The sequence below is a fragment of the Lycorma delicatula genome, chromosome 5 (assembly GCF_047948215.1).
Source record: "Lycorma delicatula isolate Av1 chromosome 5, ASM4794821v1, whole genome shotgun sequence".
NCBI lineage: Eukaryota > Metazoa > Arthropoda > Insecta > Hemiptera > Fulgoridae > Lycorma > Lycorma delicatula.
The window spans coordinates 120,361,187-120,388,370 of NC_134459.1; the positions used below are offsets into that span (position 1 = coordinate 120,361,187).

Consider the following 27,184-nt stretch of genomic DNA (forward strand, 5'->3'; position numbering starts at 1 on the left):
AATGCCATTACGTTGAATAGTGTATATTTAATTTAACAGTTGTTTTTTTTTTATAAGATGTGTAATGAAGATAAAGGTATATAGACACATATTTGACTAAACTATAAAATATACTAAACATTTTGACCCAGAAATAAGATGCCTTAAAGATTTTGATTATATAAGCCTGATGTATTGAGTAAATTATTGATGTCACTAAAATGATAGATGGAAGAATTTACCCTCCTATATATTATACTTCACATCCTCCCTATCTTATGTATCTGTCATTAAGTATCTTACCCCTTCTCTCTTCTTCTTACCCCTTTCCCATCTCTGTTGATCTGAACTGTTAATCTTCTGAAAAAAATTGTTTTTACCCTATTTGTGATTTACTACCAAGGTTTTATAATGACTGTTGACACATTCTAGTGATCATTATTATAGATTGTTTTATCTTGCGTAAATATTAGCACTACAGTATTTTTTTTATGATAATTTTTTGTTTCATTTTTCTTTTGTCTTTCATTTCTTCTTTTATTTTATACTGCTTGCTCATCTTTATGGATAATTGAGACAAGTCCGTATTAATTTTGCTATGTTACAGCTACTGCGAAAAGAAGACAAATGATTTAAGAAATATTATAATCTTCTTTATATTCAAATAATCAATTACCTCTCACTCATACCTCTACATATGAACACCGCTTCATAATAAATAGATAGGATGCTTTTAATCATGTTAATATTAACTTTGGAATGTTTTACCATGTCAATATTTCCATGTTTCACAATAAATGGACAAAATATATATATATATTGTCCATGTGTGTGTATATATATATATATATATATATATATGTGTGTAACATAAAGTTTTCCCGAGACTTTCATATCCTATTCTACTTGTAAAAATAATGGAAAAAGTTCATATAAATATATGTCCTAAAATGCTTCATTTGGGAGTTATGGCTAGTGAAAGATTTCGCTCGAATTTCAGTTACCACGGTGAAATGAGGTCATACTGAAATTTTTAAACGTTAATTAAGGAACAGAATTAATTATTTTATGGTTTTTGATCTGAAAAATTGAATAAAATAGGTTCCAGAACTGTATCTGCAGTAATTTTTTAGAAATCTGGGGTGAAAACCAATAAATTGGAAGTACAAACCCCTGTTTTTTATGTTTGACGTACAATAACTTGTTAAATGGCAACAAACAGATAAAACTTGTAGAGAATTTAATTCTGAACAAAATTATGTAAGATAAGTATAAAATAGAAAAAAAAAATCGAATTTTATTTAAAAACAGTACACTAAAATTATTATACTACATTTGTTTCTTATTTAATGTAAATAACAACCAAACTATTTTTTAGTGATATGAAAAATTTGTAAAAACAAAATTTACTGTTAAAAATTAAAAAAAACTGGAAATTACACAATTGTAAAATAAAAATTACTTAGATAATAATCTTTTTATTAATGACAGAAATACAATAAATTATTTTAAAAATTACGATTTCAAAGTTGGCAAAAAATAACAACAGCTGATCAACAATGCACAATACTGTATTATATTAATGTTTAAATCATTCTCTAAGGTATATTAAGTAAAATTGGGTGATGTGAACCGTGCAGTCGTTAGCGAAGATTTTCTATGAATTTTAGTTTGAACGTGATCGGTTTGCCATTGAAGTAATGCCGTACTTATTTATAACAGAAGAATACACTGATAAGGGTATTCATTGTGGGTGTGTGTACTGGTAATGTATAATTGCTACAGTAGAATATGAAATATGTTTTCCTAATCGCAGGATTCCAGATCCCAAAACAATTAACGCAACTTTTCGCAATCTTCGGGAAACTGCTTCACCTCCTAGTGTTCGTACTAGCTACGAACGTTCTGTCCAACACGACGCTGTTACTGATGAAATAATTATCGATGCAGTTCATCGTAGTCCAGGCGTCAGCATACGACAGTATCCGACGTCTTCTAAGCAGATCGAAGTTTCGCATTTGATGATTTGAAGAATATTTAAATAAAACAAATTTTATCCTTAACACAAACAACCAGTTCAAGTACACCCGGAACACGGTCTATTCTCTTGTATTTATACAACTGATGGAATACAAATCGACAACTGTACAGGCTGTTTTGTTTACCGACAAACTGAGATAAATTTTGCTCGAGATGATGTCAACAACTTACCCAATGAGCATACATCGGTAGAAGTAAATCCTCATGAAACGGTGGAAGGCAATTTTCAACATCGAATTAGCATCAAAGAAGTCTTCTTCACAATCAGCTGTTTGGACTGTTCATATTACCTGGCCGCTTAAATGTTAAAGTCTACTTGCACTTTCTTCAAGAAGAATTGTCGCAGCTGCTGGAAGATGTTCTTCTAGCGCTGAGACGCAAATTATACTTTCAGGTCGATGGCGTGCTTCCCCACTTCTCTTGTGCCGTTTCCACTCACTTAATTCATCATTTCCCTGAGAAATGGATCGTTCGTGGAGGTCTACATTCCTAACCACCAAAATCGCCTGGTCTAACACCTTTAGATGTTGCGTCTGAGAATAAATGAAAAATATTTTATCCAAAACAAAAATTAATTCTCGTGAGGAATTAATTGTCTCCATTATGGATGCGGCTGAGCAACTTAAGGACAACCCTAAAGAACTAAAAAGAGCAACAAAATCAGTACAGAAGCGTGCCAAGAAATGTGTTGAAAATGGCTACCTCTTTTTTGAACATTTATTATAAACTGGTACGTACAATACACTTTAGTGTAGTGTTTCCAAATAAAATTCGAATTTTCTTTCTTTGATTTATTCTACTTATTTTACACCATTTTGTTAAAAATTAAATTCTCTATAGGTTTTTTAAAATGTTTTATGTGTTTATTGTCCACTTAACAAAGTTATTGTAGTCAAAACATAAAAAAACAGGATTTTTTTACCCTAATTTATTATTTTCATCCCATATTTCTCAAAACCTACTGCAGGTGCGGTTCTGGAACCTATTTTATTCAATTTTTCAGGTCAAAAGCCATAAGAAATCATTAATTGTTTCCCTAAATTAACGTCCTAAAAATTTCAGTATGACCTCATTTCACCGAAGTTGCTAAATCCGAGCGAAATCTTTCAGTAGTCATAACTCGCAAACGAAGCTTTCTATGACATATGTTTATAGAACTTTTTCTATTATTTTTACGAGTAGAATAGGTTATGAAAGTCCCAGGAGAATTTCGTGATACACTCTGTATAAGATTGGTTTTCTAAATATATCCCATTACTTTTGAATACCTTTAACCCGAACATTCTATATATACGAGAGGTGGATCAAAAAATAAGTTACACCCTTGCCGTGTTCTTGAACTGAAAGGGATATATTAATGTATTTTGGTAGCAGCGTTGGTTGTGTTGTTGTCTTCACGTTCCCCCAGCAGAAAATCTGTACGACATTCAGTACGTTGTAGTGTCGTCAATTTGGCGTGCCCTATAGTGGTTTCGTTCATCACAGAAGTGCCTTCAGTAGTCCGAATTTTGAGGACAGAAAATTACAATTGTTGTGGAATTCAAATTGTTAAGGTGTATGGTGAGAATGCAATGTCACGCCCCATGTTCACAAAATCGTGCCAAATTTTCAGAAACGGAAGAACAAATGTGAGTTTCGAACTGCTTGCTGGCATCCTTCAACTGTAAACACGACGGGTAACGTGGAACGCGTGAATTAAACTATCTTACGTAACCGGCGCATTAAACTGAGAGAGATTGCAAGTGAAGTGTGTTTGCGATTATTCACGATCAGCTTGGTTACTGTAAGATGTGTGCACGAAGGGTGCCACATCTGTTTACCGACAACCACAAACATCAACGTTTTGCGTCTGCTATTACTTTTCTTCAACGTTATTTTAGGAATGGTCCACAGTTTTTGAAACAAATCATCAAAGGGGATATGAGAGCTGGGTGGTTTATTAGAATCCTGAGACTAAACGAGCGTCACATGAATGGAGGCACAAAAATTCGCCACAACCAAAAAAAGTGAAAACATCCCCACGTATTCGAAAGGTTATGATGACAGTCTTTTTCGATTCTGTAGAAATTGTTTTCAGTGAATTTATGCTCCGAGAAATTTAAGTCCTTTTTTTTTTAATAAACTTAGCAAGTTTTGATGTAGGTTAGTCAACTTCAATGTGTGCATCTTTTGTAGTTCGGTAGACGTCTAGACGATAATTTAACTCTTGCCAATCAATGCCGAATCTTACTATGAGATTTTAAAAAAATTGCGTAGAGCCATTAAAGATCGAATACCCGGAAGATTGAGCGATGATGTTGTTTTTCTTCACGACAACGCTACTCTTCATTCAGCTCGTGTGACAAAGGAGTTACTCCAAAAATTTAAGTGGGAAATGTGGTCTCATCTGCCTTACAGCCCTGACCTAGCACCCTGTGACTACCACCTTTTGATCCTCTAAGCGAGACCTGGAAGAGGAGCGTTTCGCTAATGATGATGAACTGAAGAAAGTGGTCCTTATATTGTTGAAGAAAATTGGACGAAATTTTTATGAGTGTTATTGAAAAACACGTCTCACGGATGAAAAGTGCTTAAAAAAACGTTGTGATTATGTCGAAAAATAGATAAAAATATGTACTTTTTTGTTCAATAAAAAAAAATTCTCTTATAAATATTTGTTTGTTTCATAGAGAGGGTGTAACTTACTTTATGATCGTCCCTCGCGCGCGCGTGCGCACACACGGTGCATTATATTTATATATGCACACAAATTTATGTATCCATACACGGTGCATACGCACAGCAGTGCATTAGATTTATTATATATATATATATATATATATTATTTTACTGAAATGAATCTTTTTATTGTTCATACATATTATTCCTAAGTACTGTTAAATTATATTTAAATCCTATTAAATAAACCACCTAGTACAGAATATTGAGATAAGACATATACCTTACATTTTTATTAAAGTACTTTCATAGGAGCCCACATCCTCAATCTTTATGTGGTTTATTAATATTTTTTTTTATATTGTAGCTGATATTATTATGTAATTGTTCCTTAACTGTAGGATTCATTCTGTTAGAATTTATTTCAGAATCTACAACAATGATCCTAATAGTGTTAATTTTATTACTATCAATTAAGTTAAATTTAAATGCATTAGTAATGATTAATTGTTTATTATCATTAAAATTAATATTTGTTTAAAAATCTATTACTTTCGTTATTATTCAAATTTTCTTGAGAATGTATAAAATTAGGTTTAAATTTTTTTAAATTATTATTAAAGTTTTGTTTCTGATTAAATTGCTCTATCATAATTATTTGTATTTTTATTTTTAATTTTGATTAAATTATAAATTTTAGTTCCACGAGTCTTTTTTAGGTTATGTTTATCTTTTTATTTACTGAGTTAAATTAAATTTTTTATATAATCAGAAATGAGTGATCCTAAGTTCTTTTTGTAATTTTAAATGTGTAATATGATTTAATATTTATACAATTTCTGTTATATTATTCTTGTTTAATCTCTTGTTTTATTTGAAAACGTTCTGCAATTTTTTTGTTTTTATCATGGCTTTATATACTGGAGATTTTTCATTTTTATGATTGCATATTTAAGAATTAAATTTAATTAGAAGCATGATTTATTAAAAGTATTATAAAATTCAATAAGCAGTTAATAGAAATAAAAATTTATAACTATTTTAATGAAATTATTCTTTTTAAGATTCATATTATTCCTCTGTACTTTTAAATTATATTTTTAAATCTATTAATATAAACCACCTAGTACAGAATATTTAGATAAGACATTCCTTACCTTAATTTTTCATGACAATACTATTTATTAAAGTACTTTTTTATGTATATATATATATATATATATACAAAAAAGTACATAAAGAGGAAGATTGTTTTGTTTGTTTGGGATAAACAAAAAAGCTACTTGATGAATCACAACCAAATTTTTACCTGTGTTTGTTGTCATAACTGAGAAGGTTTTTAGATATATTTCATCTCAAAAAATTTTGGGGAAAAAATATATATGTGGTAGTGGAGATTTGCTGGTTTAAGCACAAACTTTAATGAATTGAAATAATGAACTGAAAACAGGGTTTGAACTGAAAGATTTAAATCAATCAAATGAATAATATTACATAATAAAAGTATTAAATTTACATTAAATAAAGTAATCTATCTATTATATAAAGAGGAAGAGGATTTTTGTTTGTTCAGGATAAACAAAAAACTACCCAATCAATCGCAACCAAATTTTTACCCATGTTTCTTGGCATAACTGAGAAAGTTTTTAGATATACTTAATCTCAAAAAATTTCTAAAAAAATATATATTATATATACATAGGTAGTCGTGGATATTTGCCAGTTCAAGCACACAAATTTTAATGAATTTTGAACTGTGAATGTATATCACTGTGTGAGCAGGGTTTGAACTGAATGATTATGAATACATAAAAATTAATTTCTACATTTTTTGAAATTTTGAGTTTTGAAGTTTTGAATTCAAAAATGGATTTTTGAATTTTCTTTTCTTGGATTGTTAATTTTTGAACTTCTCATTAACAAATGAAGAAATCAACCTGATTTTTGGGGAGTGTAATCTACATGTCAATAAGCCAATCTCTAGATTTTTTAAATTTGACCTTGAAAGGGGATGAAGAAAGGAAAAAAAAATTTTCCCAATCCTAATTATGGTAAACAAGATATTCAATAGATTTGGGCTTGAAAATAATCTTCAGATAAATATTTAAAAACCATATATATAATAAATTCTTTAACATTATCTTTTATTAAAATTGTTTAATGGATCATTAACTATGTTTGTATTTTTAAGGTTACATGGTACAGAGAGACAACTCCATTACCTGTATCATCTGCAAGACACAGTACTGCTCAAGTTGATGGTTCAGTGCATCTGTTACAGCTTCATAATGTTCAATCAAATGATTTTGGAATATATTTATGTGTTGCTGAAAATAGCATTGGAAAAGCCAAAGCTACAATTGAATTATCAGGTAAGAAAATAATTAATTAATTAATAATTACACTAATAAGAATTCTAATGCTGAATGATTGTTTGCTAAATGATTTCAGTGCCAATTTAATGCAACAAAATTATATATCAATCTTTTCCCAGATCTTTGTCTTTTGGTTTCATCATAAATATTAATATGATATGACTTCGCTCAGTGTAAATTTATCCAGTATTGTTCTGTAAATTCTTACAAAAATTTTAAAATCCATTCACCAAATTTCATCTTAGTTCTGGTTTTGTTCTGACCCAGATCAACCACTTCAAAATAGTGACATCACCTGAATACCATCAACAACAGTACATTAGTAAGATTCTCATCCAAACCTAGTATTGCTCAAATTGAAATAAAAATAAGTACTTTATTTTTAGAATAGAATCTAGATCCTGCAGCATCACAGAACAATCATCACACTGAAAATAGTGATCTTAAAACCATTAACAATTCATTAAATTTACTTCAATAATCTTATGTTAATTAGAATGTCTAAAAAATCGCATTATTTTTTTGAAAGGATTAGCCAATCTATTTTTTGATGTGCAGTAATATTTCATTAATCAATATTCAAACTATTATAAAATAAATCATATGGAAACATTATCATTTTTATTGACACATCAAATAAATTTATATGCCACGGTAATGTTAAATTTTGTATTATGCTTAACTCTAATTCAGTAGTAAGATAGATCCCTTGACTTAGAATAGATAGTAAAATATTGTGACAACAGGTTAAATAAATAGTTTTTAGCTGTTAACAAATAAGTAATTTACCTTTAAGATGTTTATGTTATATAAATTTCTTTTTATTTATTAAAAGTGATGAAAGTACAAAATTATTTATGTGTTTACTTATGATAATCTGCAATAAAAATTATTTAAAACTACAAACATTAGAATTAACAACTAAATCTCATAAATAAAATAAATACATGAAAACATTTAGTCACACGTGTAACTAATGCTAACAGCCTGGCACCATGTTATCAGTTTATATTGCTGGTGGTTTGTTTTTTTAAATATGTACATATACTGTCATTTACACATGTTGGATTTGAATTGTGTATATTTATGTAGTATATTATTGTTGTTTTTGTCTGTTTATATATTTTATAATGTCCAGGTGTCTGGGATAAGGTCTTTTTTTTGTTTTATATTAGAATATCAGGTTGTTGTCAATCATTGTTAAATTTCTAATTTGTATCAGTAAGGTGGTTAGCAGATGTTGACTACGTGTTGTTTTGGATTACTTTAAAGTATTCTTTAATTTTTTTTTAAGACTGCATCACATTAGACCAATATATTGCGTAATCTGAGTATTTAAGTTTATACATTTTATGGTCATTGCATTTATTGGTGTGTAGAATGTTTACTGTGTTGTAGAATGATTTATTTCATTTGTTAATTTGAACGTCAAACTGTTACCAGATTATTTAAAATCTGTTAGCTATTTCTCAGTGCCTCTGATAAAGTATGTTAATGTGTCATATTTTAGTGTTTAGTAGTCAGTCAGGCTTGCTTTGCTTGCCTTTCCATCTAAAGGCAAGCCAGGGGCTCACCCCATGATCACTGCTGTGTTTGTAATTCTCGTGGTTGTGAGAATAACACTGAAAAATAACAATTAAAGCCTGAAAAGCTCTCTTTCCTTTAACGTTTCACTTGTTCTTGACTTAGAAGCTTCTGCTCTAGATGAATGTATCCCTTTTGGTTCCCCTTTCTGTTACTCTAGAATACCTTTCATCATGGGAAGGGATCAATGTAGAGAACTGAAAATCGGATATGTTATAAAATGGATAGTCTATTATTTTTAATCGAAAAACTAAATCAAAAACGGTCATCTTCCAAGAGGAAAAATTCACAACTTCACCCCCAAGGGAGTTGGCCTTGATCCACTGTTGAGTTGGCTTAAAACCTTCACTGGCATAACATAAATGTATCCTGAAAATTTAAAAGCAATCGGTTGGTTGGTTCTCATGTGATGCTGTTGTAATGGACACAAACTTTTGCATTTATTTATTAGACATATATATAATATTTTTTTTCTTTTTTAATAGGAGATTGCTATTATACCACTAATGTGTGCCAGGTATTTTACAATGTTGTATTCTTCTATATGGTACTCAGGTGACAAGGGTGTGTTGAATAGTCTATCGATGATACTTATAAAACCAAATAGTTTATTATTAGATAATAATAAAATTCCCGTTCAATGGTTTAAATTATTGTAAATAAAAGTACTATCATTGATCATTTTTCTTTATTATGAAAATTTGTTTTTGTTGGTTGCTTTTTGTGATGATGTCTTGTAAATTTTATAAATTTGAGAACAACCTTGATATTCTCTACATTCCCAAAAAAAGGGCACATTTAAATGTTTAACACATACCAGACAGATTCTAAATATGCATTTAAAAATTTGCTACTAATAATAGCAACAAGGTGAGAACAGTAGCACCATTCATCACTCACTGAAGATGATAACAAAAGCAACTGAAAGTGTTTTGAAGTTATTATAAATATTTTTTTTTATAAAATTTGGTTCAATCTGTCATTTCAAAAGTAATAATTAGGTTTATCAAAATTTCCTTGAATTACACTTTTTTTTTATTTTTAATATATTCTTTGTTTGAAAATTAATTATCAAATCTTGTCTCAAAAACCATTCCTAAACACTTGAAATGTAGTACCTATTAAGCAATCCTAAAATTTCTTTTAAATGAGATTTATAAAAACCGAATTGGTAATTATATCTGACTGTTTATCTAATTATAAGGCAAATTAATTTACAAAGATAATTAAATAAGTTTCAAACTTGCAAAGGAAATAAGTTTTGGATTATTTTATATTAACTTCATTGTGTAATTAAAATATTCCAATTCCAGTAAAACTTTATATTTAATAAATTTAATTATCTTCATAAGACATTACTTTTTTGATTAACCAACCAACTACCTTTGTAAAACATTCAATTAATTATGTTAAGTTTTTTTTTATCAGTGAAGCTTTTATTGAGAAAAATTCAAATTAAAATATTTAGACATCTATAAAAAATTTGAGTTACTCTACTTTTTAATATTTCAACCTTGGACATATTTTTTAACAAGTAAAACAGACTCATGCCAGGAATTGAAAATAAGACCACCTAATCTAAAAAATAATGTACTAATAACTGTACTAACTGGACAACCAAATTATTCACCTAACAAAAATAGTAGTTATAATGTTTATTTTTATATAATTTCTATTCCCTCTCCATGAAAAGCTGCCCTAAAGTTTCATTTTTCTTTAAAAACAATGAGTCAAAACATTTCTATTTCTAACAGAATTAATACTGGATTTCTAACAGCATTTATGTTTTTAGTATAGAACAGCAATAATGTTAAACACAATATTGATGCAATAATGTTAAACACAATATTATTGCAGTTCTATACTAAAAACATAAATTTTAATCTACCATAAATTTAACAATTATGGCTGAAATATGGCCAGGAGAGTTCAAAACTTCTTTGTGCAAACACTAAAAAATATGAATATAAGTGTTTTTAAAAGTTGCAGAATTGTATGCAGCAGAATGCAGTTATTACCTAATGCAGTGATTGACCTTTGCGAGGCTGAATCCTGATAACTGGAAAAATAAAAAAAAAGATTTATTGTTTGTACTGGATGTATCGTTCTAATTAACACTTAATATTTCAACTGATTTCAAACTGAGGATGCTTTCTGATGCAAACAGGCCTTCCGCTTTGATTATTGTTTTGCAATGCCTATCAAGCATACATAATTTCAAAATTACTGTGTATAATTACTACCATAAAATTATCAGTTAGAAATAAAATTTCAGTTAAATCTGTTAACTTGAATTTAGTTTAGCATTTTCAGTAAGATGTTCTGCCAATCTCGGTGAAATGATTGGTAACATCTCAGCCTTTCACCCAGAAGTCCTGGGTTCGAATGTCAGTCAAATGTCAGTCGAATGGCCTTTTTCATATGCTAAAAATTTCCATTCAGGCTAAATGATCACAGCAGTCGATGCCCACACAACTCATTAAAAAAAATAATAAAAGTAAAAAAGTACAGTAGTTTTATCTTAAAGAGAGAAATACAGTTCTATTATTAATATTATAAATCAAAAATAAATATGATTTATTTTCAATTCATATGTTAAAAGTATACTACATACAAATGATGATGTTTATTTTCAAAAAGAAAAACGAGCATTCCAATTTTTTAATTTATATACTCAGGTTAGTTATCATAAGATAAGTTACAAACATTATGTATGTGTGAGTTGAAAAGCTTTAATAAGCAGAAAATTTAATGCTTATTTTTCATTTAACTGTTGATTCAATTGTCAGTTAGTACTACAGATACTTTAGTAGAATTATAATTCATTAAATTTTAATCATTTTGAAAAAATAATCTCTACGTTAAAATAATTATGAAAGTTATTATGCTTTTGTTTTATCTTTTGTTAATTACTAATTAGTTTAAGACAACAATGTTAAATTTAATTCGCAGCAGACATTCATTTCTAACATAAATAATATTAATGTTTTTATAAGTATAATGTATCTATACTACATAATGTTTATTAAACAATTTATAAACATTTGTAGACTCACAGCTTAGCTATTGTAATTTAACCTAAATTATATTATTTACAATGCAAATAATTTTGAATACCTGCTTACAAAAACAATAATTAATTAACCATAAAAAAAATCAATTACTATGTAAATAATAAAATACAAGTAAATATGAATAACTGGTTTTGTAGTATTAGAACTGTGTTTAACGTTATTTGCACATGTAAAAATTATGAACTTTTAGAACCTGTTCCTTTAAAATCAGACACAGTCATGGAAAATACTGTAGCAAAATAATTAGATTTTAAACCAAGTAACAAGATATAACCAAATAAGCAAGTTATTTTAGCACATTTAAAGTTTATAAACTCCTAGATTTTTTGAAAATTGTAGAATAATGTTTACATTTTAATAACATTTTTACTATAGTATAGTTAGAAAATTTAAAGAGGGAAATGGATAAGATAAATTTAGATGTAGTAGGAATTAGTGAGGTTCGGTAGGAAGAGGAAAATGACTTTTGTTCAGGTGATTTTAGAAAAATTAACTCGGATTCAAATAAAGGGCAGGCAGTAATAGGTTTCGTAATGACAAGAAGATAGGGAAGAGAGTATAGTATTTCAAAATGCGTAGTGATAGAATCATTGTAATAAGGATAAAATCAAAACCTAAGCCGACAACAATTTAACATCTATATGCTTACAAGTGCCCACGATGATGATGATGATGAGTTAGAGTATGTATACAAAGAAATTAAACACATAAAAGGGGATGAAAATTTAATAATAGTTAGATTGGAATGCAAGCATTGGAAAAGGCAAAGAAAGGAATATTGTGGGTGAATACAGGCTAGGCAAAAGGAATGAAAGAGGAGACCAACTAAGAATGGACCTGAAGAAAAGGTGTCAGATGAATTCGTGGAATTTAGAGAAGCTTGAGGAAGAGAAGGTAAAAAAGATTTTTGAGGAAGACATCACAAGATGTCTGACTAAAAAAGATAAGTTAGAAAATATAGAAGAAGAGTGGGAGAATGTTAAAAAGGAAATTCTTAAATCAGCAGAAGCAAACTTAGGCAGGACAAAGAGAACTGGCAGAAAATCTTGAATATCAGAGGATGCATTACAGGATGGATGGATGAAAATAGAAAATATAAGAATGCTAGTGATAAAGAAAGTAAAAGGAACTATCGACAATTAAGAAATACTATAAACAGGAAGTGCAAACTAGCAAAAGAAGAGTGGATTAAAGAAAAGAGTTCAAAAGTGGAAAGAGAAATGATCATTGGTAAAATAGATGTAGCATGTAGGAAAGTTAAGGACAATTTTGTGGTACATAAATTAAAATATAATAATGTGTTAAACAAAGATGGTACACTGATTTATAACACAAAAGGAAAGGTCGATAAGTGGGTGGAATATATTGAAGAGTTTTCCTGAGGAAATCAATTAAAAACTGGTATTATAGAGGAAGAAGAGGAAGTCGAGGATAAAAAGGGAGAAACAATAGTGAGATCTGAATTTAAGAGAGCATTAAAAGATTTGAATGGCAAAGACTCCTGGAATAAACAGAATACCTGGAGAATAACTGCGCAGTGCAGGTGAGGAAGTGATAGATAGATTATACAAACTAGTGTGTAATATTTACAAAAAAGGGAAAGTTCCATCAGACTTCATACAGAGTGTTATTGTCATGATACCAAAGAAGGCAGGAGCAGATAAATGTGAAGAATACAGAATAATTAGCATAATTACTCATGTATCAAAAATCTTAACTTAACAGAAGAATTGAGAGGAGAGTGGAAGAAGTATTAGGAATTTTGGTTTCAATAGGCAATTTGGTTTCAGGAAAAGTATGGAGACAAAGGAAGCAAGAACTACCTCTAAAAATATACAAGAACAAAACGAAAGTAATGAAATGTGGTAGAAATAATGTAGATGGACCACTGAACATAAAAATAGGAAGAGAAAAGATTACAGAGGTAGAAGAATTTTGTTATTTGGGAAGTAGAATTACTAAAGATGGATGAAGCAGGAGCAATATAAAATACCGAATAGCACAGGTGAAAAGAGCCTTCAGTCAGAAATATAATTTTTTTACATCAAAAATTAATTTAAACATCCGGAAAAGATTTTTGAAAGTATATGTTTGGAGCGTAGATTTATATAGAAGTGAAACTTGGACAATTGTAGTACCTGAGAAGAAAAGATTAGAAGCTTTTGAAATGTGTTGCTATAGGAGAATGTTAAAAATCAGATGGGTGGATAAAGTGACAAGTAAAGAGGTGTTGCAGCAGATTGATGAAGAAAGAGGCATTTGGAGAAATATAGTTAAAAGAAGACAGACTTATAAGACACATATTAAGGCATCCTGGAATAGTTGCTTTAATATTGGAGGGACAGGTAGATGGGGAAAATTGCGCAGGCAGGGAATGTTTGGAATATGTAAAACAAATTGTTAGGGATGTAGGATGTAGGGGTATACTGAAATTAAATGACTTGCATTAGATAGGGAATCTTGGAGAGCTGCATCAAACCAGTTAAATGACTGAAGACAAAAAAAAATTATAGCATCATTGCAGTAATTAGATTATACTGCTCTTGCACAGCATTATCTTAGTCAAAGTTTATGTATCATTTCATTTTAACATACAATTAGGGTTAATTGTAATAAACTACTGAATTGTAGTAAACTTTTACATGTTTTATTTTACTATGAATTAGGAATCTAAATATTGTTGTCCAAAACTAAAATACACTCACTTTGGCTTAGAACTCAAGCCAGATATTTTTCATTATTTTTTATTTTCATATATTACTTAATTATTTGTGGGTCACTTTATAAAATCGCTTTTACTCATTCATCTCTAAATTCTTCACTGATTTTTCAGTTCTTTTTTTTTTTGTAAATTTTGCTAAATTTGAGTGACATTACCTGTCACTGTCATTAAATATAAAATACCTACACCACAAAATCACAGCTGAAATATTTATGAAGTTGTTCATTACTGATAAAAACTTAACCATCAGGTTGGTGCCAGGATTATCAATATATGATAAATAAACAATAAAATCAAGTGGATACTGGATTTATTTTTTACTGATAGAGGTTTTTTGTCACTCCTTATTGTAGTGACAAAATGTTATTGCTCTATTTGTAAGTGCTCACTTACAAATTATGAATGTGGAATTTTACTTTAGAAGATCTTTTCCGAGCTGCTGTATCATTGGCATTGTTGATAATGGTACCCATCTTGAAGTGTTTGATTAGAATACTTCAGCTATGTTGTGTTTTTTACTTAGCTTATTGTTTTTGTCAAATTTAATATGTAAACTTCATATTTTTCTAATTTGAAGTTGTGGTTTTTATGTGCCATATGTAAAATTTCAGCTTTTCTAAGTTGAAGGTTGTCAGGTTCAAATCCTAGTAAAACTTGATTGCTTTTATATGGAATTAGAGGGGATACTGATGTATACTCTGGTGGTTGTGGTTCGATTAACCACAGATCTCAGGAATGGCTGGCCTGAGTCTGTACAACACTACACTTAATTTAAATGTCACATATATCAGCCTCACCTCACTGGGCTAGGAGGTTGCTTATTGTTCACTAGTTGAACTGATTTCAAAGTACACAATGGGAAAAAAAATATATATATATATATGTATGTAAAATTTGCATGTTATGATTAATATCCTGATGTATGACATGATTTTCAAAAGCTGATTCTGATGTATGTATATGTTCTTTTTGTATTTATGAGTAAATATGTATCCAATCTACTCAATATAATATTTGATATTGTCACCCCAGTTTAATTGGTGTACTATTGGTTGCTGAGTTTGTTAGTGTATATTTTACTAATTTAATGTAAAAATGTAAAAATTTTGAAATTTGTTTCCCATTTAAAAAATAAACAAAAAATCTATTGTCGAGAAAATTTTGGCGAATTTTTGCCAAATTAAATTACATTTTTACCAACAAATACTGCTTAATTTACAAAATAGTTATGTACGAGGTGTGTGAGAAAACTAGTGAGATTGGTAACACTGCGAGCGATCTGGCAATACTGTGTCTACCAGTCTGTGCTAGACCGGTTTGTTCATCCCTTCCACATGCTCAGTATAGTTTCAACTCTGTTCAGCCAACACATTATTTTTTGATAGCACCATAAGTGAAGTTGTGTTTTTGTTGTGTGTTATGAAAATGGAAAGAGGAATGTTGTGCAATCAAGTTTTGTGTTAAACTTGGGGAATCCACAAGTGTGACCTTTGAAAAGTTGAAACAGGACTATGGGGAATATTGCTTATCAAGAACACAAGTTTTCCACTGGCACAAATCATTTTTGGAAGGCCACGAACACGTTGAAGGTCAACTCGCTCAGGAAGACCTTCAACTTCAAAACCTAATGAAAACGTTGAGCGTGTGAGGGTTCTTGTAAGATCAGACTATCGTTTAACAATGAACAAAAATTTAAACACTTTCACCGTACATCAAATTTTGACAGACGATTTGGACATGCGAAAAGGCAAAGGTTTGTGTGAAATTGGTGCCGAAAAACCTTACAACGGAACACAAGGACAAACGAATAAACATGTGCATTGATCTTGAGAGGATTGACAATGACCAAGAATTCTTCAATCGTGTGATCACAGGAAAAGATTTTTGAAAGTGTATGTTTGGAGTGTCGCTTTATATGGAAGTGAAACTTGGACAATCGGAGTATCTGAGAAGAAAAGGTTAGAAGCTTTTGAAATGTGGTGCTATAGGAGAATGTTAACAATCAGATGGGTGGATAAAGTGACAAATGAGGAGGTATTGCGGCAAATAGATGAAGAAAGAAGCATTTGGAAAAATATAGTTAAAAGAAGAGACAGACTTATAGGCCACATACTAAGGCATCCTGGAATAGTCGCTTTAATTTTGGAAGGACAGGTAGAAGGGAAAAATTGTGTAGGCAGGCCATGTTTGGAATATGTAAAACAAATTGTTAGGGATGTAGGATGTAGAGGGTATACTGAAATGAAACGACTAGCACTAGATAGGGAATCTTGGAGAGCTGCATCAAACCAGTCAAATGACTGAAGACAAAAAAAAAAAAAGTGATCACAGGTGATGAATCCTGGATATTTGAGTACGATCCTGAAACAAAGTGGCAAAGCGAACAGTGGCACACTCCATCATCTCCTCGACCAAAAAAATGTAGAATGAGCAAATCAAAGATCAAAACCATGCTGATTTGTTTTTTGACAGTAGGTGTATCGTGCATAAAGAGTTTGTTCCTCCAGGACAAACTGTCAACCAAAGGTGTCCTTGAAAGGCTCAAGAAAAGAGTGATTCGCGTGATACCAGATATTGCAGACAAGTGGATGCTTCATCATGACAGTACCCCGTGTCACACAGCCATTTTCATCAGGGAATTTTTGACCTCAAAACACATTCCTATGGTTCCTCAAACCCCCTATTCACCTGATTTGAGTCCTTGTGACTTTTTCCTTTTTCCAAAATTGAAACATGTCCTAAAAAGACATCAGTTTGGAAATCTGGAGAACATTCAAAAGACTGTGACTGACCAGTTAAAAGCCCTACCAGTTGAAGCCTTCCAGCGCTGCTACCCGGAGTGGGAACAACGACTCCGCAGGTGTATGTCTGCCCAAGGGAACTACTTTGAAGGGGATAATATTGTTGTTTGAAAAAAATAAAAACTCTGGTAAGTAAAAAGTCAGTCTCATTACTTTTCTCACACACCTCATATTTTTCCAGATTTATTATTAATTTTGTTCTGAATTTATTTAACATTTTATCTACATTTAAGTGATTTAACAGTGCTAGATATTTTATTATATTGATATAATTTAATTTTTTTTTTCCAACTAACAACTAAAGAACTAATAAATTTTCATTTGAAAGAAAATAATACACTACATTATTCACATAAATAAACATTACCCTCTCTTTCATGAAAACTGTATAATTCATATTTTATTAGTATATACTTTTTCGTATAATATATATGTATATTGTTTGTCATGGAAATGTGAAGGCTTTTTCAACTGACTCTAAATACAGTTGAGGAAAGAGTTATTGATTTGGCCGACAATTTATATAAACATATCAAACAAAAATCATCTATTTTTGAAGCTTTTTCCATTGCCTGTGGTGAGAGTACAGATATAGGGGGTGTAGCTCAAGTAGCTGTGTTTCTTCATTCTTTCGACATGGATTTCAAAATTTTTTAGGAATTATTAGAACTAGTACCGATGCATAACACTTGTATGGGACAAGATATATTTAATTGTGTTTTTGAACTTCTGCAAAAATACAATCTACCTCTGTCAAAATTAACTTCTGCAGCTACAGATGGAGCTTCTTCAATGACCAGAAAAAACAATGATTGGATTACTGCAAAAAAAATAAAGTGAAATTTATGATGGATCCAAGATTCGTCATACACATTACATTATACATCAAAAAGTATTGTGTGAAGGTAATGAATGTGGAACATGTGTTAACACCTATAAAAAAATCATTAATTTCAAAAAATCTTGAGGTTTAAAGCAGCAACAGTTCTCTGCTTTCTTAAGTGAATTAAGCACTGATAATTCCGGTTTGTCCTACTACACTGAGATACATTGGTTTCCCTGCTCCAAAGTTCCTAGACAATTCTGGGACTTGAAAGAAGAAATTTGCCAGTTCTTAATAAGTATAAATCAAAATACAAGCCTATTTTTTGACCCAGTATGGTTACAAGATTTATCCTTCATGGTTGGTATAACAAAACATTTAAGTGATTTAAATTTAAAACTCCAAGGAAAAGATCTGATCATTACAAATTTATGTGACCACATTAAAGCATTCAAACGTAAGCTAGTTCTACGGGAAAAGCAGTTGAAAAATTAAGATTTAATGCACTTTCCGACATGTAACACTAACAAATCAAGTTTATGGTGAAACTGCATTGCATAAAAAATATACAGAAAAGATTTTAAGCCTTAGAAATAAATTTAAAACAAGATTTCTCAATAATTTTAAATTATTGAGAAACAAGTTTTCTTTGTTCTTTTCAACTTATTCAATAAATACAGAATTGGTACCTAATCAAATGCAAATGAGATAATTGAAATAAAGAGTGATTCAGATTTAAAGGCAAAATTCAGTGAAGTTAGAGTGCCTGAATTTTGTAAATATTTACCTGCCTGGTTTGAAAATACTCTAAAAGTTGCATATGAAATTATTTCCATGTTTGGAATTATTTATCGGTGTGAGCAGTTATTTCATTTATGAAAGGAAATAAGTCTCCTGTCAGATCCAGAATTACTGATATTCACCTTCAGTCAGTTTTGAAAGTAATCTCTACGATCAAGATTTCCCCCAAAGTAGAAAGATAGTATCAAATAAAGAAATGTAAAGTGTCAGGAAGAAAACGTTAATATTATCACTGTTGTGTTTTTTTCAATACTATACTATACTTTTCAAAATAAACCTTCATTTCTATGAAAATTGATTTAAATTTTTTCTTCTTTGTGCGACCCACATAAACTTCAAGATTGTTTATTTGGCCGATGTCCTTTATAAAACATATGAAAAAAGAAAAAAACACCAGAAATCCAAAAACACAAAACACCAGAAACTCACGTTAATAAGAATAAATATAACATACCATTTCCATATCAGATAGTCTATTTTAATTGTATCAGCACATATGTTGGCGCAGAGACTGAAAGCCTGTGTACTAGCATTTTGCATGCATTGGCCTCTGTAACAAGCAAACTAAAAACATTGTCATTTCCTATATGTCTTTTGTGGTATGGTAATATACAAAAATAGGTTTCATAAGCTTACTGTAGCATATGTAATTGTTGAGTTTTATTCTAAATTACATATTGATGTTGTGATCTAGACCTACTTCTTGTTATGTAGCAACTAACAACAATAGAATCATTCATAAATCATAACTAATGTGCTATTTATGAATTTCTGTAAACACAACACGCAACTCTTAGGATTTTATTTACTTATTTTTAATCTACTATAATCATTGCGCTGTGAAGTATCATATGTCACACATCAATTGTAATTATGTTCTAGAAGTGGTTATTATAGAAACATTCATTGCAGTGTATATTTTACTTAATGAAGTGAATAGCTGTTAGTGATTTATTTTTACTATTTGTTGTGTTGTTTTCATTTAAGGCTTTGTCATAAATTCAGTCATTTAAATTTTTAATATTTCAATAAAGTTATTTTCTTTTAAAATGCCCAAATTAGGAGAAAAAGGTGCAGTAGTTTTCATAGTCGGGCGAAGGAAATTGTAGTTAATGTTTACAATTTCTTTTTACAAAACAATGCTGGAACTGGAATACAATGAGGAAAACTGAAGTGTTGAATACGGTTGTTCAAACGACAAAAGTATCAAAATGAGCAGTCCAAAGAATTACAACAGAGAGGAAATCAAATGAAACTGAGAAGTCATCCATGTTCATTTCACTGAGAAAATGTATAAATTACCCCAGTACTGTGTGCAATTTAGATTTGTTTGACCCTGATACTTTGAGGCATTTAAATAAACAAATTTTATGTAACCGAAAAATGCGTTCCTACTATGAAGAGAATTATGTAAAAGCCCATGAAAGTGAAATTAATTTCAAAGGGAGTGAAAGATCTTTAGGGAGAATATTACATAAAATGGAATTTAGATGGAAAAAAAACAGAAGACAACCAGGAAATACTGATAGAATGGCATGACATTAAAATGTAAAGAATAAAATTTCTACAATGAGTTTCCCTGTTTTGCAAAGAAGGAAGACGAATTGTATACACAGACATACCTACATTCACAGTTGTCATGCGACACCAAAAATCATGGGTAGACACAAAAAACCTTCATGAGGAACTGAAAACAGTAGTATCCAAGGGCTCACTATTATTTTTCATGCCGGCTGTAATAAAGGATTCATTAACAATGCTATGAGTCAAATAAGAAAGGAGATTACAAACTGATGGATTCCAAAAAGAACACAAAATGGTTACAGGAGAAGTGTATTCCCAACTTGCCACTTTGGTCAGTCATTGTACTAGATAATGCATCACATCACAACTTTCTGCTACAAAAGCAGCCAAATTTTAACTCTTTAAAAAGCAATATGATAAAATGGTTAGCCAAACAATGAATTAACTGTTCTCCTGCTATGACAAAGACTGAACTATATGATATTATTTAATCACTCAAAGAAAATCAAACGAAATTTCTAATAGATGAAATTTTTGAAAATTATACGGTTGCCACCTTATCACCCTGATTTAAATGCCATTGAAATGATTTGCAGTCAAGTGAAAGGGCAAATAGCTAAAAGAAATACAATTTTTACCATGTCAGATGTTCTTAAGTTCTTAAGAGGAATTTCATACTGCCTGAAGCTGAGTGGAGCAATATCTCTGACCATGTTGTCAACGTTGAAAAAAAATACATTGAAGATCAGCATATATATGATGATCACATCGACAATTTTGTGTGTGAATTAAGAATTGGACATGAGCTCTTTAGAATCTACTGACAACAGCGACTTCAGAATTTGCAAGCTACAGCAATAAAGTGAGTAGAAAAAATAATTATTTAAAGTACTGCAAAATAATAATATTAATTGGGATACTTAAATAGTTTTAGTTAAATAGCGTCGTATGTATTTTTGGTTAAAAATATAATTTATATTAAACTGATAGACATTGTTTTTAGTTGGTCTAGTACCGTGCCAAATGTTTGCTGAATGCTAGTAGTTTTTTGTGCCATCTTATGGGGCGATAGTTCTAACATGTTATATACACATAAGAATTAATCCTTTAATGTGTAATACTTCATTTTTTCTAAAGTTTTATAAAAACAAATTTTGAAAAATTATTCATTAAAAGATAACGTTTTGCATTATGAAACTCACCAGTAAATCAAAACAAATAAAACAGCAATTACTTTTTAGTTAAAACAAGATCAAATTATAACTGAATAAAGTTAACTTAGATTTTAGATGTTGTTAAATCTAATGTAAAGTAGATATTAGTTAAATTGATTTGATATTAAAATTAAAGAAAGATGAGCAGATTACAGAAAATATAACTTTATGTTCACATTCACATATTTACGTTTCATACTCACAAATTCACTTCATTTCAATTCAACATGTTTTGTAGAACAATTAAATTGCTCTATTGGTAGTATTTTTATTTAATGAGTAACTTTTGTTCTTGCAGGAAAACCACATAGAGCAGTATTCCAGAGTCCATCAGAAGGAAGACATAAAGATAGATACAACATAACATGGACAGTATCAAGTCAAACACCAATAGACGAGTTCAAATTGCTCTTTCGTAAAGCATCACGTTATGCAACACCTGGGCCAACTGCAAGGCACTTTCGAAGAGTAAGTATTAAAAATATTTGTTTAAAGATTTTTACTCCAATTTGAATTGTTTATTATGAATACTGAAAAAAGCAATTTACCACCTGGTCAAAATTAATGCATCAACGTAAATGTTTAAAAAATGTATTATTTAAATAAGTATTATTTTTGGATCAGAATTGTTTTTCTGTATTAGTTTTTATTAATCATAAAATATAAGTGTTCAAAATTAACTATTCAGTTATATAACAATGGCCTCACAATATTTATTAAAGCAAACATTCTCATATTTTTTAAACATACTGGGTTTTAATTTAGCTTTACTTTTTATTTTTTTAATCTTTTTTTTTATTTTTTGTTGATTAATTCATAATTTAAGATAAAGCTTGAGTGTGGAAATATAAATGGAAATTTTATGGCATACGAAAAATTTCATGCCTGAGAATTTCATAAAAAGTATTCATACCCGAAACCGTCCAGACAAAATGCTGAGATGTTACTACATGCCAATTATCAATCTTTTCATTTTTTTACACGACCAGTTTCTGCTCTCTCATTGATTTTAATATGATTTCTAGGTTTTATTGAAATGGCTATTTTAATTTTTATTCCTCTTGATCATATTGAAGATGTGTATTGTTTGATTACTATTAAAAAGTACTAATTTTCCTTCATAAGAGCAGTCTACGGTAAATAATGCTACTACTTTAGTAGGATAGTGCTGCTTAGTTACTAGGAATAATCCATTTATTTAAATTTGTCAGATACTGAAACAACTTCAAGTAATTATTATCACTCAAGACGATGCACATTTTGTGTTTAGAACAGAGAAGATCATTTGACATTATCCAACCACCAAAAATCTGACGTGGCCTATAAAAGAAAATTTTTTATTCATCAGTCATTTAACTGGTTTCATGTTATTACTCCTTCATTAATCTTTTCACCTTAACATAATTATTACATCCTAAATCTCCAATTATCAGTTTTTTATCTCCAATTTTTGTCTTGTTATACAGTCTTTACCTTCTACACATCTCTCTGTTACCAAATTAACAAAATCTTGGATGTCTTAATATATAATGTACCAATTTTGTTCATTTCTTGATAACATTCTGCTTAAGTTTTTCTCTTCCCCATCTATCTGTTATGTACTTATGGAACCTAATTACTTATTATATACCAATCTAAATAGTAATTATTTATTTTATGAAAACTGTACCTCTTTTGTCAGTGATCAGATAGTACTATTTTTATTACACTTGGAAACATGAAAGAATGGGAAAATGTTAGGAGAAAGGTTCACCATCTGCATCTACTTAAGTCTACATGTGAAAGAGGATTTAAAATACTAAAGAGTAATATTACTTATGATAATTGTGAATGATACAATGTAGAACGATAAATTCTCAAATTAATGATGTTTTAGTGTTTTACTGAAAGATGATTTATATTTCTTTTTTATTTACCTACTTCACTAACCTACTTGACTTTTCATCACAACTTTATTTGTAAAAAACAAACATAGATTTATTCAATACATGCTAATTGAAGATGAGTAGTTGTACTGAATCAAAGAAGATTCTGTAACATTAATGATTTTGGTGTTTACAGAATGATCATTCATCTAGGTACTTTCCAAATTCTAGAACAAAACATAATGTCACATAATTATTATTAAATATGCTGATACAAAATTGTTACCACATGACTGATTTTGAATGAATGTATGAAATCCACTAATATCTGATTCTTTTCAAACTGAAGTTGTAGATAAATCTCTTCAATCTGTGGACCAATCAAACCTCCTGCTATATTTCAGAGATGGTACTCCCAGCATTGAACCAGATTAAATCAGTTTATGCTAATTATTGAAACTACACCTTGAAAATTGAAATTTTTTTTATAATAGTTCTTATGAAAGCCATTGAAGTTGTAAACTATTTTTATTTTTTGGACAAACCAGGTTTGAACACATAGCAGGTAAATGTAGAATTCCTTTCTACAGTTAAATGAATAAATATATGTATATATATATATATATATATATAAATAAATTTAATGGTTACCTGGGTATTAAAATTTGACAATAATTTCCATAGTATGATCTTTAAGGAAAATGTTACTTTAGATTAAGATATCCTTCTATCAGTAAAATGTCATACCAAATCATAAATCATTTGATGTGACATGTACATCCTGATTTGTCAAGTTCACTGTTACACAGATAGCTTCCCAAAAATGATTATAGTCTCAGTATGGTATTGTATAATAATATGTTTGAACAAAATTTAATTTAACAGAAATTAAAGTTTTGTATATAAATATTTACCTTATTATATAATAGTTCATATTTCCACAACTGGGGCTGTATTTCGAAAATACTAAGTGTACGAAGTTGATGTATGCTTAAATTTTCATAATCATATAAAAAAAGCCCATGTGTTAGTTTTCACCATGAATAAATAAAAATCAATCCCTTTAAATAATAATCTTTTCATGAATTATTATTGATGATCTGTTTATGCATACATTAGTTTTGTACACAAATATTTTTAATTATACACCACTTGTAATTAAATTATTATTTATTGTAAGACTATGTTAAAGATAAACATTATTTAGAATGAAACCCTTTTGGTTTTTCTTTTATTATAATGATTATTTAGATGATGAATCAGCTGCTATTTGGGCAAGAATATGTACTATTAATAGAGAATTTGTTTATTTATGCCCTCTGTCAAGTTCAGCTTAATATACTTTCAAATAATTATTTAAGTGTAGTCTACATTCATTAGGTTTAACCTCTTATTGCTGTGATAACTTACATAGTTTTACAATTTGTAAAAATTGTTTATTTACAAAAAATTTGTAAAATTGTTTATTTACAAAAAACTATAAATAAAAAGAAAAGACAAATGTCTTTTCTTTTTTTTGTAAATAAACAATTTTCTTCAAATCTTTATGTTTTGTGTAATCAATTAATTTATTATTCAATGAATGATTTTGTTTCTGCTGAAATATGATATTCTGTTAAAAAGAGAATATCTTTCCAATTCAAGAATATTAATTGCTGAATTTTAACAGAATTCTTTATAGTTAAAAATTAAAAATAAAATATTTATTAATTTGTTTACATATCCATAACTATTTATTAAATAGGTTAATTAAATTTGAATTAGTTTATCTGCTGAATACAGTTAGGCTACAAGACTGAATGAGAGAGAACAGGTGGAACAAATGTCAATGGATTCAGGCCTTTAAGGAACTCCTAGTTATACTGAACATTTGTCAAAACATTTAAGTTTGCAGTTATTTACATGTGCAATAGCAAAATTATGTATCACTAAAACTAAAAATTACATTACTAAAAATTACATAAACATGTGATTACATTATTTTAAATACTCATTTGTAATCTCTGGCTCAGTATTAAATGATATTTTTGTAAATCAAAAGAGCAGATTTTGTGAATTAATCAGAAAGGGTTAGATGAAGTGTATTCTTTTACAGCAAAGAATTTTTTTTAATAATTTCATTGATTAACATAATTTTTGTTTCCTAACATGCAATACATGATTTTAATCTGTTTTTTGATGCTGAAAATGAATATGAACTCAGAATCTTTCTATCACCCACAATTTTTGAAAAAAATTTAAATTTCAATTAGATTTTTTTTTATTTTTCAACGTATAGTTAGGATTTTAAGCTCCTATATTGTATTTTGTTAATTCATTTTTTATTGTTTAACATCTTATATCAGAAAGTGAATTAAATGACTTGGCTAGGGATTTAATTTTATAAAAAAATCAAACTGAACTGTTAGAATCAAGAATGCAAGGTTGGATTTTATTTCAAAAAATACAAAAATTTTGAGCTTTTGAAACCGACAAAAAAAACTTTCTCAGTACTTTATCGATGAAAATAATTTGGTTTATTGCACAAATATTGTTGAGCACTTAGGACAAGCTCATAAACATGAGGATGGCACCTTTTCATAGATTCGTCCAAGTATAGTTTAAAAGTGGCTTCTGCTACACAACATAACAAATATCCTTTGATACCAATCATTGAAAGAGACACACAATGTGATGAAAGATATTCTTGAAAAAATAAATTATAAAAAACATAGCTGGAACATATGTGGTGATTTGAAAGTTATAGCTATTTTGTTAGGCATTCAGTTATACTAAGTATATGTGTTTTCTTTACGAATGGGACAACCGAGTTAGGGATAAACACTATGTTACCAAAGAATGGAAGAAACAAGACAACTTAACTCCAAATGGGAAAAATATTATTCATGAGCCCATAGTTGAACCCAAAAAAAACATTTTTACTCTCCATATCAAGCTAGAACTAAGGAAAAAATGTTTAAAAGCAATAAGAAGGATAATCCTGGATCTTTGTACATCAGGCAGAAATTTCCAAATGTAAGTGAAGGAAAAATTAAAGAAAGAATATTTGTCGATCCTCAAATAAGAGAGTTGGTCAAAGATGCTGTATTTAACTCAATGTTAAATAATGTAGAAAGTGCAGCTTGGGCTTCATTTACAGACATTTGCAAAATTTTTCTCTGCAAACAAACATCCGACAATTACCACAACATTGTTAATCAACTTCTTATTTCACACAGAGCTACAGAATGTAATACGTCTTTGAAAGTACATTTCCTCCACTCACATCTAGATTTTTCCTGGATGACCTCAGAGATGTAAGTGACAAACATGGTGAATGTTTTCACCAAGAAATTTCAGTGATGGAAAGCTGCTATAAAAGGAAATGAAATACTAACATGCTAGCCGATTACTGTTGGATATTAATTCAGGATGTGCCTGAGGCTAGTTATAAAAGAAAAGCCTCAGTGAAATCATTCTTACATAGGTATGGCCATGCAAAATTATAAATTTTACAGATTTTAACTATATTTTCCTTTAATTTTTTTGAAGTGTAATTTATTTAAACCTAAGAGTGATATATAAAATTGTATTTATAGATCTGTAATGTATGCAAAAAAAAACAATTCAAGCAATTGTATCACACATAGAGAAACATTAAATTTTTTTTTGTCTATCAGTGTTATGGATAAGTTTCAACCATAGTTAATTAATACCAAATAAATTAATTTCCCCTGTTTTATAT

General features: G+C 29.4%; 1 protein-coding gene across 1 annotated transcript in view; it reads left to right on the plus strand.

Moving 5' to 3' along the window:
• LOC142324522 (protein amalgam-like) overlaps positions 1 to 27,184 on the plus strand; it is a 423,072-nt gene that overhangs the window by 377,669 nt on the left and 18,219 nt on the right. Inside the window, exons 7-8 of the mRNA XM_075365350.1 lie at positions 6,869 to 7,049; positions 21,894 to 22,063. Of these exons, the coding sequence (XP_075221465.1) occupies positions 6,869 to 7,049; positions 21,894 to 22,063 (351 nt within the window). The remainder of the gene's footprint in view (positions 1 to 6,868; positions 7,050 to 21,893; positions 22,064 to 27,184) is intronic.